General features: G+C 40.6%; 1 protein-coding gene across 1 annotated transcript in view; it reads left to right on the top strand.

Moving 5' to 3' along the window:
* ZFAND3 (zinc finger AN1-type containing 3) overlaps positions 1 to 13893 on the top strand; it is a 133672-nt gene extending 119779 nt beyond the window's left edge. The window contains exon 7 of the mRNA XM_065755302.1: positions 11289 to 13893. Within this exon, the coding sequence (XP_065611374.1) occupies positions 11289 to 11443 (155 nt within the window). The 3' untranslated portion in view covers positions 11444 to 13893. The remainder of the gene's footprint in view (positions 1 to 11288) is intronic.
* The last annotated feature ends 492 nt before the right edge of the window (positions 13894 to 14385 follow it).

Here is a 14385-nt window from a genome sequence, read left to right as displayed (position 1 = left end):
CTCAATTTGTACAGAATAATTTGTGGCTTGTTTCCTGTAAGGATACTGCATACAAACACTGACAACTGTGTGTTTTTCTTAGTTGAGAGGAGGGGACAGAAAGCAAGGAGGATAAGGAAAGGAGGCCATAGTACTGGAAGGTGTGCATGTTGCATTACAAAGCCAGCTAAAATGACAAATCCATTCGCATAGGAAAATAAAGAGATAAACGAGAAGCTTAAATTCATGTCAGGTTTTCAATGTCCTGTCCATATAGTGATGCAGCAACTTCTTTTGTATGTGAACAGTGATCGTGAGGGAGGTGACTCATTAGAGCAGGATTACAAACTTTCACTTGCGGAAAATAGCTGGAGGGAAAGCTGACCATGAGGTCCAGGAGGGAAGAAACCAGTGGGGAACATGGTTATCCTGCACAAGAGCAACGTTAAAAAGAAAAGTACAGAGCATCCTACATCCTAAACATCTCCTCAGTCTGTTGGGGTTCTAAAGATAACGTGCCAGCTGCCAGCATTCAAAGATAGACTGTTTATTAACAATGCAGAGGCCTTAATTTGCATTTACAAATTAATGTATTAAAGAGAGAGCAGACAGGCTCAAGTCAAGCACTGAGCATTTCTGTTGGCCATCAGAAGCAAAATGTGTTCATGGAGGAGAGACTCAACTGTTGTTATAGGTAGTGTAGCAGCAAGACCCACTGTGATGAAGTAAGTGGAAGACAAACAGCTGTATGTTCTTAAGTTGTGGAACAGAGCTGCTCGTTCATAAACACAGGAGATGAGGCACTTGTTTGGATTGTGCCAGAATAAATTTGGAATGATTTGATTTACTCACTTAATTTAGAAATTATCTTCAAAAGAACAGGAAGAAGAACAGAAACGTGAACAGATAAGCAAAAAGAAAAAGCTCTGACAACTGCTTGAAAATAGCCCAATGTGTATTGAAAATAACACTCCTCTTATAACTTGGTAAAAGAGTAAGTTTGGTTCTGTTCCTATGGAACCTGTTTGTATGCAGCAGAATTTGTAACGGCACTGGTAAATTCGCTTTCCACAAGGGTAATGTTTATCTGGTACAAAGCAGAATGGCTCCAAATATGATAATGCATTGCTATAGCAGATGTACTTCCACTGATGAAAATTAAATACGTACACTGCTTCTGGAGACTGAGTCAACCAATTCAATAACTAGTACTAAAGGAAAAAGAAATCTTATTAGGAACTGGTGACATAATGTAATTCTGGCAGGACGTGCTGCCGTGACTTAAGATGTACTTTGTTGGCTGACTGTTGTGAACTGTGCACCTTGGGTATTTATTTCCAAAACAGAACTTTTGCTTCACCCATTCCAGTAATGCCCAGCATCTTAGCTTAAATTGCAACAATTGTTAAGCAAACAGAAAGGCCACCTCCAACAGGAGGATTCAAACTCACACACAAAAGGACTTTTGTGTTTTATTTTACCGTGGTGTTATCCCAAGACTGTAATTGAAATGATAAGGAAGAGGAGCTGTTAACTATTACAGATCTGAGCAGTATGTATTCTGAAAGGACTGCAAACAGAACGGTTACAAGAAGCTGACTGCCTGGGTTCCTGGGGCAGGACACAGAAATAAGGCTCTAGTGCATGTTTCAGAAAAGCTGTCTGTAGATTTGCAGTTGTAAATGGGGCTCACAGTCTGCTTTGTAACTAGGGCTCATAAGGCAGATACAGTTTCAAAATCATACCTACTGTATTCCTCCAGCATACCACTAATGGGAGCTGGGTTACAGCACATGCTGATTGCTTCCACCACCCTGTGTACAGATCTGCAACAGGTAGCTCTTCTGATTTAGTAGTGCCTAATGATCCTGTCAGTTACCTTCCCATAGTCCTAATCAGTAAATGTGATTGAGATGGGTCAGTTGAGCTCTAGTGTCCACCTTTTTAAAAAAGTGAGGTTTTATTTTAATGCTTTTCATGCAGTAAGTCCTTCAGCATGGGAGCTCTGGCAGCTGTGTTACAGTGAGGGACAGATAAGCATTCTGTCACTGTGCTGTGTTAGGTCCCTTCTACCAGTACACATACAAAGCAGAAAGAAGCATATGCATCAGGTGAAAAGGAGTGATGTCCCGTGGATTTTTTTTTCCTTGAAAGTTTGTTTATTTTTTTTCATAGAAGGAGGTGGGGCAGAAAACATCCCTCTGATCTGCTTTCACTTTATAAGGTATAAGGAAGTGAGAAAGCCAAATACTGGGACTATCTACTTCTCTGCTAGAGTTCTTAATTGTGGAGATTGCTGTGGGATAAAGATCAGTGAATAGCAGTTTCCATGCAAGTAAAGAATAATAGCAGTCTGTGTCAGAGCTCTTGATATCAAATATTTCTGACCCTGGGGAAAAGTTTTTAGAGGTGAAAACTGTGTTCATGATCATTAATCTCTATGATGTACAGTTTTCTATAGGGAGGGTTTTAAAAAGTAATACGTTCATGTAATCATGTCTATATATGTACTGAAATGAGATGGAAATGTTCATCTACAGAGCTGCTCACAGCCATCAAATGTTTCAGACTTCCTGAAGAGTTGCCCAAATAGTTGAATAAATGGGGCATGGAGCATCCTGCCACATTCTGAACAAGCAGGAGCGCAGATTGTTGTGCAAGTGTACTCAAAAAAGAGAATTAAGAACAACAGAGGAGGTGGTGAAGGGGATGGAAACGTGCTTCAATCTGAGTTTGTGTATTCCTCTGCACTATAAATACAGCTTCTGAATGGAGCTCTGTTTTTCTTTGAGAAGAATCACTGTCAGTACAGGCTGGAGGGAGGGTACAGGAAGAGAAGACTTGTGGAGCAGGAGGGGTAATGGAAGTAAGATGTAAGTGGGGGAGGGGGATAAAGGCCTAAAATCAATTAAATCTAGGTTTTAAAACAAGAGAGCTGCTTCTCTCCAGTGATTTGGACAAGTCCAGCAGCAAGACTGGATCAATATGGTTCTACTTCTAGAAAGCTGTTTCAACACAATGCATAAATAATACAATTCAGGAAGTATGCTAAGATTCAAACCTGGAATCGTATTCAGCATGTGTTGATTTGAAGTGAAAATATGTCAAGGATCCAGGAGAGGATTTAGAGCTAATAGAGCACGTACAGTGTGTTAGTACAGAAACATTCATTATTTATTCCAGTTCTTTATCAGTAGCTCTGTCTTTTTTGCATTTTCATTGAGCTAACCAAAATGATACACATACATTATTAAATCACTCACTATTGCTTGCTGATATAATTAAATTACTGGGTACACTTTGGCTCTTAATTAAATCCTCAGTTTCTGGGATGAGCGCATTAGCTCTGATGGGCTTGGCATACAGACTTCTAGAAGTCTCTCTACTAATCTGTCTCATATGAAAATGTCAAAGCCTATACACGAGGCCTCGTTACAGTGTTAGGGTAGCTGTAGTAGTTTGTCCTTTCTCAGTAATCACTTTTTTTTTTTTTTAATTTTATCTCTCCAAGATCTCACAGTATTTTGGATGGGAAGCAAGATGTTTGCATATGTGCTAGTACAGCCTATGGAAATAACATTTTATAAGAGTTTTTCCATTTTCAGTAGTGTCACCTATTTTCATGGCTTACCTCAGTTTTATTAGGTGTCTAATCTCAGGCAATGAGATTCCTTTTTGGCACAGCTCTGCCTTCTTGCTGTGTATCTCCCAACCTCTGTCCTGTTTTTTTTTGGAATCATTCTCCCAAATCCTACAGGATGCTGTGAAACAGGGAATGATAGGGTAGGTTCTGTCATCACTTTCTTAGGCATGGCACTGAGTGCTCCTTTGATGAGTGCAGTGGTGGTACTCATAAATGTGTCACTGCAAGATCATGCAATTATCCAAAAAAAAAAAAAAGGGAAATTCTCTTCACCTTAGTTTTGTACAAAATTCCCCTCTCCCTTAAGTTAGTTGTACAGTAGTGTTAACTACCTGGTACTGCTGTTGGGAGCAGAATGTTTTATTTGAAAATGGTCTTCTTAAATTAAGCCAATTTTTTATCTTTAACAATTGGCAAAGCCTCTTAGAGAAAAATATTTCACCCAGTTACATTGAGAAATAATGTGACTTAAATTGCAGTGCTGATTTTTACCAGGTTGCATCTATCACTGTAGTGAAGTGGGATCCAATCCTTAGTATGTTTCCCAGCAGTGGCAGCCTGCCTTTTGTGCTAGCTGCTACGTCAGCTTGTGGAGTCACCACTACTGCTTCTTCCTGGCTGCTCTGGATTGAGACTTGCACAGTGAGAAAGGTTGGAGAGAGGCCCTTAAGATGAAATGTGTGCGCAGTTTGGTTTCTATTCTTTTTAGTATAAAGCAGTTCAGAAGCAAATATTGCATGTCGTACCAGTAGGAATGATCATGAGTCTAAGTTGTTCAGTCTGTCTCTAACAGCAGATGACCTTAACAAGAAATCCCTAGCAGGGTGAAGAAGTTACGATGTAAATGCAGTTACTCTAATGTTCTTGTGTTCCACAGAGCAAATCTATTTGTTCAAAAATGGAAGATTAACCAGCACTATTTGTTTTTGGAACAGAGACACAATCCTGAGTGAGACCTGCAGCATTTATTATGACCTGAATCATAGAAAGGTGTGGGTTGGAAGGGACATTTAACACCATCTAGTTCCAACCCCCTGCTAGAGGCAGGGACACCTCCCACTAGACCAGGTTGCTCACAGCCCCATCTAACCTGGGTGGACCAGACCTGCAGCAAACTTTTTTAACTGTAGTATACCTTTATGAAGCAGGAATGCACTATTTGTCACTTTGAGCCATTGAGGATCCCCTGAAATTCAGAAATAATTTCCTGAGACGCCTCAGTTCTCTTCATGAAGAAGCTCCTGACTTCTGTGGAGTTGGTATCCACCAGTGCAGAAGCAGCACTTGAATCTAGGAGAGCTCCATACCTTATTTTTTCCCCTCTAAGTAAACCATCTTCAAAAACAGGAGGAGAAATTCTTTGGGATCTCCTTTATAGTTACGAAGTCAAGGAGTAGCTTAGTGTCTTACAATCTCTTTAAAAATTGTTAATAATAAAAATGAATAGAATATGCTCTGTCTTCCAAGTGATAGAAATTCTCTGTTCAAAATCTGTATTGGGAAAAAAATAGCCATCTGTTGATGTAAAGAAGTATGATAAATAGGCACAAATTGGGTTAAATGGTAGTTGGTTTGCAGTCTGCACAGTGCAAGACTGCATCTCTTGTGCTCTCTAAAGCAGGCTTATGATCATCTGGAAAACAAACAGAATACACTTGGAAATAGAGGCTATATGTGACTGAACTTGGAAATAAAAGGTCTTGGCCTCGGAGTCTGAAGGAATTCTTGGAAAATCTTTAGCTGTACCTGTCCAGTGGCTGCTACAGGATTATGATGATATCATCTTTCTTTTGCATACAGTATCTTCCCTTGGTGGTTTGTTTCACCGATAGCTTTCTTGTCTTTAATGTATGCCCATACATACTACTTTATCCTCTTTTGACAGACAGCAAAACAGAACAAGAAAAATATATATATATTTGTTCCCCTTCTTCTTAAGCGTAGACCTTGGAGCAGAAATGCAAATTAATTTGAAGTACCTCATAAGCATCCTGAGCCTCAGACATAAAAGTTTATTTAGCATTACAGATGTCACAGAACTGTGTGCTTCTAAGCATGAAACCTGAGATAATGACTTCAGCACAGAGTAGCGCACTCAAGTCCCAGGTGCATTTCCAGACCCAGGGATGGACTGGCAGACTGAGAAAAGGTATCTTCTCACCTAGTGTTTGATTCAGTTATTGATCACTTTGATAGCCATGGAATCAGAGAATCACTGAGGATGGAAGAGACCTCTAAGATCATCAGGTCCAACCATCGGCCCATCATCATTGTCTGTAGATGGTCTTTGTAAACCAGAAGATAGTGAAAGCAGGGTGCAGGGTGCAGTGACCACAGATTTGCTAAGGAACGTGGAACTGAAACGCCTTGACAGGTCACTTTTAAGGCACTGATGAGTATTAATATTTGGAAACTTGTAACTTCATGCACTTAGTGGTTTAAGTTCCTATCACATCTTTTTGGAGTGGGAACATTAGAAAGGAACGCATTGAACTACTTTGTTCTGCAGAGTTCTACTAAATAGATCTATTTGGTTAAAAGCCTTCCCCACAGTAACACTGCTGTGTTCCCACTGGAAGGAGTGAGTGTTCCCAGCCAAGTTACGGTGACTTGAAGTCTGTGACATTTGCAAAGCTGGGAAAAAGGAAGCATGATTAGAGTTTAGCTGATTAAATTCTAAAGGCGCGCTGTTCAGCTTGTTGGGGTTGGATCTGCTTGCTTTTTATAAGGAACGTCAAGAAGGGAGAATGCTCCTTGAATTGGGTAATGTAAGCTGACATTGCCAATGCAAGCATTCCCCTACAGAAAAGAAAGTAAGAGAGATTCAGAGTATGTGCAAGAATGGAGTTGTCTAGAGGAGAGTAACAGAGGATCTCACCAGGCTACAATATTTTTGTGATACAAAATAGCAGTGCACACAAGCAGTGCAGGAAGTTGTGCTCAGTAAGTCTGTAGCACAGCTTTACTTTCTTCCCTTGCTGGTGCTCTTTTAGCCACCAAAATAGTAGGGGGATAAAACTGGGCTGCACTGAGATGCAGAGAGCTGGAGTTTTCTCAGGTATTCATTGCACAGGTCTTCAGGATCTTGACTTGCTGTCTTCGTAGCCTAGCACAGGCTGTACTTGCACCTTTTTTTCTTTCCAACTCCAAGTGTTGAAAAAGAAACATTTCCCTCCTGCTCTTTAAAAAATAGCTTTTTGCTAGTACAGCTTGTGACAGATTAAGCTACCTTTCCAGTTCGAGCGGACGAGGGGAGATGCATAAACATAATTTTGGGGATAATTGCTTTCTTTTGGGGAATGATTTCCAATTATTCTGAGCAGTGCTGCAGCAGCTTGTATCAGAGCGTGAGCTAATCTCTGCTGGCTGTGTGTGGCTTTGCTGTTGTATAATGGCCTGAAGATGTGTTTACCTTTTAAAGCTACATTCACATCTGTTTGTGCTCTTGGTGTGGTGCACAGACTTGTAGAAATCCGCACATATTTATATTTTAGGAATGTAGGGACGTACCTCTACATACATGTTTCAGTTTTCTTCAGCAGATGGATCTGTGATGTTAAGCATGGCACATGGTGTGTGCTATTCTCACAGGAACAAAAATATAATGTCAGGCAGTTGTACCGTGGGAGCACACAACTACTTAAGTAATATACAGCAAGATCTTTCAAACAGAGATGCTGATAAATGTTTCTAAGCCACTTTGTAAATATGTAAGCTGTACAAATATTTAATAGCCTTACTTGGCACTTCTACCACTTTTCAAAACGTGCTTGCAAGTAGGGAAATAAAGGCATTTTTACTTTAGCAATTTTGTGAATGTTTCAAGACCAGAATTTTTTGGGGGGGAGAGGGAAGAGATTTCCTTTCTGTTATGACACTGAGTAACAGGAATCATTGTGCTTATCTATGTCTTACAAAACAGTGTGATGTTCTGCAGCAGCATATTGGAGGACATGGTGTCTGACCAAATCCCCCCACCCCAGTGATCCCAGCAGTGCACTGTGCTGCTCTGGTGGTGGCTGTTGTCTGGTCATGAATAGACAAGATGATTATGTTGTCTTTCATCTCACATCACCTTTTTTTCAGCAGTTCCCTCAGGAATGATGAAATCTCCTTCAGAGTTGCTTGTGTGCAATTGTAGACTTGTTGGAATGATGGTGTTTTAGCATGTCTTGTGCAGAAGATTCGCCTGTAAGGGTGCAAGTGAGGCAGAGCCGTAGTACACTCGAGCCTTTAGCCACTGATGCTCTGGTGATGAAATGGAAGTGAATTTTTGATGGATTATGAAGTAGTTTCTGGGCTACTTAAAGGAGCTCAAAGGTTTTGATGCACTAAGCAATGTTTTTTTCATGATGTTTGCATTAGAGGTGCGAGGAGCAGGTGATTCATGGGTTATTTCTAATATCAGAAAACAGCTGTGGTGTTTTGAGACTTATTATTGCACTTACTTGATCTACGCTTTTTATGCTCGGAGTGGAAGTCTTGGTTGATGACCACAGTAAACTTACTTCAGCTGGAAGATGGATTCCTTTTTCCAATGCTCTTTTCTGTAGCAGAAGGTTTATTTATTTTGCTTTTTAGCTGTGATGTGCTACAAGAAGCATTTCTGCAGTAAAATCCTTTAAAGGAAGCAACTTGTATTTGATATCTTCCAATAATCAACTTAACAGTAAATATACCAATAGAGCACATTCATCCAACTCTGCTTTATAGCTGTAAGAAGCGAACTTCTCAGCAGACAGAGTTTCATCTCTAAATCTGGATTGGTTTTAAGGACCAGAACAGAATTATATGCAACAGCTGTATGTCCCAGGGCACGTAAGTTAATAATTTAACTGCTACAGAAGCTAATGGTACCAAAACTACATCAAGCATTAGTCCGCATATAGGCTGCAGAATGACCCCTGATGTCTAGACCAGAGAAGAGTGAGTACTGCAGTTATAACTTAATTGAAGAAATCTGCTTTGAACTAATGACAGAAATATTCTGAACTGCTGTTAGTCAGCTAGCTACCATGCAACTTCTAAACAAAACCTTAAACAGAACAAAGGTTCCAGTCTTTAAAGTGAGTTAGGCATTTGGAGTAATGGGACTGAAGTTCTGAAGTCTGGTTCAGAAACGAGACTCCTATTGCTTTGTAAAAAGAATCTGAAAAGAATAGCCCCCCGCTTTAAGAACAGCTAATGCATGCAAACCTGAACTTAGTAATGTTCAGAACGTGGTGGTATTCTTTCACTTGATCAGTTCCAGTTAGCAATTTGAATTTAAATAGATACACGAACAACGGGTATAGATCTTTCACTTGCTGCAATTAGAAGTGCTTTTAGAGACTGTAAATTAGGAGGATTAGAAAATGAGAATCTCTATCATTCTTTGTGGACAGTTACAGAAATTCTGTTGAAGAATAAGGAGATAGCTGTTGAACAGAAGAAATAAATAACGTGTTTCATCTGGAATGAATACAGTATACAGTACTGTTTGTCTCTTATGAAAACAGCTGCTCTTAAAAGAACTAAGCGGTGTTTGATAAAGATAGGATGAAGTACAGAATAGATTGTGTTTTCTTGGGGAGAGCAAAGTAGAAAGGAACACCATGAAGTTACGCCGGTCTGCAAAAGGCAACAGGCTTTGTAGGAGGAGGAGGGATGGTGCAAATGAAAAGTCATGTTCAGAAGTGATAAATCATCTTCTAAATGTACTGCTTCATTAGATTTGTCAAACTTGTCAAAAGGGCACTTGTTGAAACTGCAGAAGATTGTGTACATACTCGGTATCTCTTTTAGATCACATGAGATTGCATTTCTGCATAGACTTCTTAATTGTGTAGACAAAATCTGTAACAGCATTAGGACTTAAAACCAATCTATACATAACTGGGAGCTGAAATGACTTCAGCACAGTCTGTATCTGCAGGACTTCTTGCATCTGCTTCAGTCACTTCCATTGCAAATAAGCTGATGGACCTTGACTGATCTGGGGTTTTTTTGTGTGTTTTTTTCTTTGCTGATCTCGTCAGCTGTTTATGTATCCTTGTGTCTACAGCAACATCAATTCCATAACTTGAATTCTTATTTCAAGAAATAAAGAAGGGAAACCTTCAGTCCTTGCTTTCTGTAAGAAAGAATTGAATGAAAATGCCAATTCAGCATTAAAACTGATCTCCAAGGTTGTTCTCATTTTAACAATCAAACCTTGAATTTTTGGCACCCTGAGAAAGACATTCACATCCCAGTTTTGTGTGACCAGATGGAGATAGAAGTAGAGGCAGTGATCACAAGGGGGAAAATGTTATATCTCAATTTGGTCTGCATCATTTCTGTGTTTCTGAACTCCATGTGTGAATACAGAAAGCTTGTTCCTCTGTTCCCGGGTTTCAAAGCCAGCCACAGGTAACAGACATATGCTTTCGTAGCTGGTGCTATTTAAACAGTGAGCAAAGATTAATCAGTTTATTCTGTTTTTTAAAAGCAATTGTGTGTGATATTTTTTCCTTCTCTGTTTTCATAGCAGTCACGTTAACATAAAAGTAGCCTGTTGTTGACTCCTACTATAGACGTTTTATAGTTTAGGAGCTTGAAATACTTGAACCACACAAATGCACACATTTGCACATATTCTCGATCGTTCACTCAGCTTTATCCTTTACCATCTCTCAGATGTCGTCGTTTTTTAGTCTGAATCTCTTGAGCATTCAAGGACTGGCAGCAATGTGATGCATTCAGTGGGAGGCAAAGTGATGCTCTTTGTACCCATTATTCAGGAAAAAATGTTGCAGCTTAGGCAGTAGTATCCCTCATTTCATATAGGGTGGGCTATGTGAACCCTTGACTGTGTAACTCTTCTCACTGCTGTTTCACTCCAATACTACGTTCCACAATATCACATTTATTTTAAAGATAGGAAAATTGAGACAGTTTCTATACTGTTATACAGTGTTAGGGCCAAGGAAGTAAAAAAGCTGAATTTCTTTGTGGAGAGGAGGAGTTGTGGGCTGCTGGAGATGCCCTCCTGAGAAACATTAGCTTTAGACAAAGAGGTGATAACCCACATCTTTTCAGCTGCAGCATAAGATGATGCGGCCTGACACGGACTTGCATCAAATGCCCATCTCCCCCCGTGTTAGTGTTGGAACAGTGCATGACAGCATGCTCCTGAAAACAGGAATGCTTCAGAAGTGATCACTCCCTCTCTCAGCTTGGACGTGGGCTGCTGGCAGTAGGACAGTCCCGGCCTGAATGTCTGTTGGGAGCCAAATGTGGGGTGCTGTAGGCAGGAGTGTCATAACTGACATTCCACAAAAATGGAAAGGAGTTCAGTGGAGGTGAGCAGTGCTTTGTTTGTTTGTTTTTTAAAACGTTAGCTTTGTTACCCTCTGGGCATGGCAGGTTTAGGCTATTTGAGGGGCTTTAAGGAGAGAGGATGGCAAAAAAAACCACTCATGTGACTTACTGTGTTGCTTAATGTGCAAGAAATGCTGTACATAATCAGATATTTATTAATGCCATGTAAGGAAGGTAAGTAGAAGCTTGAAGCCAGTGCTGATTTTTAGCAAGTGAGTAATTCCTTAGTAGGCACTACTTCACTTGTGATTCAGGTAAGGTTCTGCCGCTTTAATTAAGTCCTTAACTTTCCTCTTTTTTCCCCCCCTCCCTTTCCGTGGTGTAGGCTATGTGTTCTGTATGCTACATCGCCTGCCTGAACAACATGACTGCACATTTGACCACATGGGACGTGGACGTGAGGAAGCCATTATGAAAATGGTGAAACTGGATCGGAAAGTAGGAAGATCTTGCCAACGCATCGGTGAAGGATGTTCCTGAGTGCAAGACTGCAACCAAATGCTGTTCTCTTAGTTCACTAATGTTAGCCTTATTTAGGACAAAGTCAGCCAGACACCTTGTACTCGGCAAGTTTCAGACTACAGCCAATCAGTTTCCTTTCTTTAGCCAACCGTCCTGGTACTGTAGTTTAGGGGATGATGGTGGTTGAAATTGATTTCTGGCTGGTTACTAAGGTGCCTGCTAGCCACCGTATAAAAATTAAAACATGAAGAAGCATTATTTTTGAGCATGGCTAGTGGATTTAATCAATACGAGAAAAAATCCAAAGGCTTCTGTTATTGCTGGAGTCACTCTAAAAGCCTTACGCTGGGAACTTTCCAGCTGCAGAGTTAACACAAATAGTTGTATAGAAGCTGGTGTAAAAGTTTGCTATGCACATGGCTTTCAGACAAACTGTTTAATGTGCAGCCTTTCACTTCCTCATGCCTGGTTAATCCTGAGGAGGTGAAATACTACCGTGGGCAGCAACTGCAGCTGCTTAAGCCCAGAAGACCTGACTGGTCACTCGTGCCTTCATCGCGTGTGGCTTTTGAGTTAGGCAGTGTCACCAGCATCAGGGATTCTGTTGGGGTAGGAACATCTTTCTGGTTCTTCCCAGGAAGCCAAAAAGAAAGGGGGACAGAGATTCTTATGAAAAATTTTTATATCTATCTTACTATGAGGAACCTGTCAGGGTTTTTTGTTTGGTTTTGGGTTTTTGTTGGTTTTTTTTTTCCTTCTCAGTTAAATTATGATCACACTTTAAAGCCAACTCCATCCCAGAGCAGTAAATGGTGCATGCATTTTACATGGCATCCACAGAGATTCTGAGGGTCGTGTGAAGATTCCACAGACACTGAGCAGTGCGGCCATTCCCAGTGGCCGAAACCTGATTGGCTCTTGTTTGCCTTTTGCTAAGTGCAGGTATCTGATAATTGATCAAATAAGGCTAATTCACAGCACAGTAGCCATGGCTGGATTCTACAGACTGACTTTCTGTAGCTAGACTTATATATTGGGGGGAAAAAAAAGGACATTTTGTAGCAAACGGAATTCAGTAACAGTATTGGGGAACAACCAGTGAAACACCCTGTATCAGATTGAGTTTGTATTCCTCTCATCAGAGTGTCCTGAGATAATCACGTGGGTTACACCGGCCCTGTTTCTATGCAGCTGAATGCTCTCACAAACATCTCTGCCCGAATCTATTGCAAAGAAGGTCTAGGAAGTGAATACGAATATGAAAAGCACTACAAGGAATAGAATGTTTGGGCTGCCTTTAGACCTGTGGGTCTGTGTTACGGTATGTCACGCTGAGCTGAACTGAATGGCAGCGGTGTCGTCAGCATGTGAGCAAAAAGAATATTCAGCATGTCTCCTGCTGCACAGGGCTTATGCAAGAAAAAAGGATTAGTACTGATGTGACCCAGCTTAATCCAAGGGAAAGGTAACCATCAGGTACATGTGTAAGAAAACCTGAGGGAGGGAAGGGCTTTGTCTCATTTTCAAACATTGGGCAGACAGAAAACATCAGAGGGGTGAAGTAACACGTCACATGGAAGCCCCAGCGTTATGGGAGAACGCTTGGATGAGTCATCCTCCATTCCACTTGGTACAGGTAACTAACTCCTCATAGGCCACGTCATGTTGTTACTCCGGTAGAAGCATTTAACAAGGAGATAACTAATTTAAAAAATAAAAATAAAACATATCTCCACACACGTGTTCAGCATCTGACTGTATTAGCTTAAGTTAGCCACGAAGCAAATCAGAAGTGTCCCATCACTATGAAACGCAAGCTATCCAAAAGGCAAGTGATTTTTTTTGTTGTTTAATTATTGTTATTATAGTTCTTATTCAAGAATACGGAGCCAGCAGCAAAGTCTTCAGTAATGTGCTGCATTTTCAGGAAGGGGTCCTGCTGAAAGGGGCCCTCCGAGGATATTATTTACATTTGCCGTGAAGAATTTCTAAAAGCATGGATTTCAGCTGCTGCTGCGATACGCACTTTCTTTTCCTCCAAAATCCTATTCATAGCATTTGATGGGCATTCTGAATGACACACGAGACTTCTCCGCATTAATACTGAAGATGCTATTTTGTTCCTCCTTAATGTTCTCTTTAAACTCATTGCAAGTGCACAGATGGTTTCAAGGTGGCTCTCGCGGGAACGCTACTTAAAAGTTTCGTGTGAATTACGGACAATGTTCACTTTAAACAAAGAAGTTGGGGACGGGGTTGTTCCTTTGCAGTATCTGTTCTGTGAAGTTTGTTAAGCGTAAAGAAAGCTTAAGTTCTTGTATCTTAAAAGAAGATCTTATTTAACCCTTTTGTGTTCTAGATTTACTTACACATGTAGCCTAGAGCTCAGTTTTAGTTTAACATTGTGAAAATATTAAAAGAATCTTGTAACTTTATTCTTTTTCCTCCTGCTAAAAAAAATAATTAAACCAATCAGATTAAAGTTTGAATTCCTTTCTGCCTATTCCAACAGGTCTGGCTATTTTGCACTATAAATCCGCTGCAAGTTCGTGTAAGAAATGTGAGTGGGGAGAATAGCAACGTTAGGGCAGTAACTTAGAACTGCATTTATGATTGCTGGAAGGCGAGCGGTATTTTCTGTAAGTTTGAAAGGGGAGAATTGCATTTTTACTTCATTCCAACTTAGAGGTTTTGTTTGTAAGAAAATCTGGCTCAATCCCATTTAGCCTAAGTACTGGTCAGTTTGATTCTGCAGTTGGACAGAGTGAGCAAGAGAGCAGGTTGTTGGTGCTGCTGCGCAAGCCAGGTGCGCACTGTGCGCTCCACCACTGGCACCAAAGTTTTAAGATGTCCTCAGTGTTCTTGTCGTGCACTCGGACAACTTCTGCATCTGCAGTCGCTGTATACCCAGTGGATGACTCAACGAAGAGCTCGACTTTCCCAATGGTTTAGGAGCTAGA

Source organism: Cyrtonyx montezumae, unplaced genomic scaffold (genome assembly GCF_038088225.1).
Source record: "Cyrtonyx montezumae isolate F1298 unplaced genomic scaffold, pur_monq_1.0 scaffold_0, whole genome shotgun sequence".
NCBI lineage: Eukaryota > Metazoa > Chordata > Aves > Galliformes > Odontophoridae > Cyrtonyx > Cyrtonyx montezumae.
This window is presented reverse-complemented; position numbering and strand designations above follow the sequence as displayed.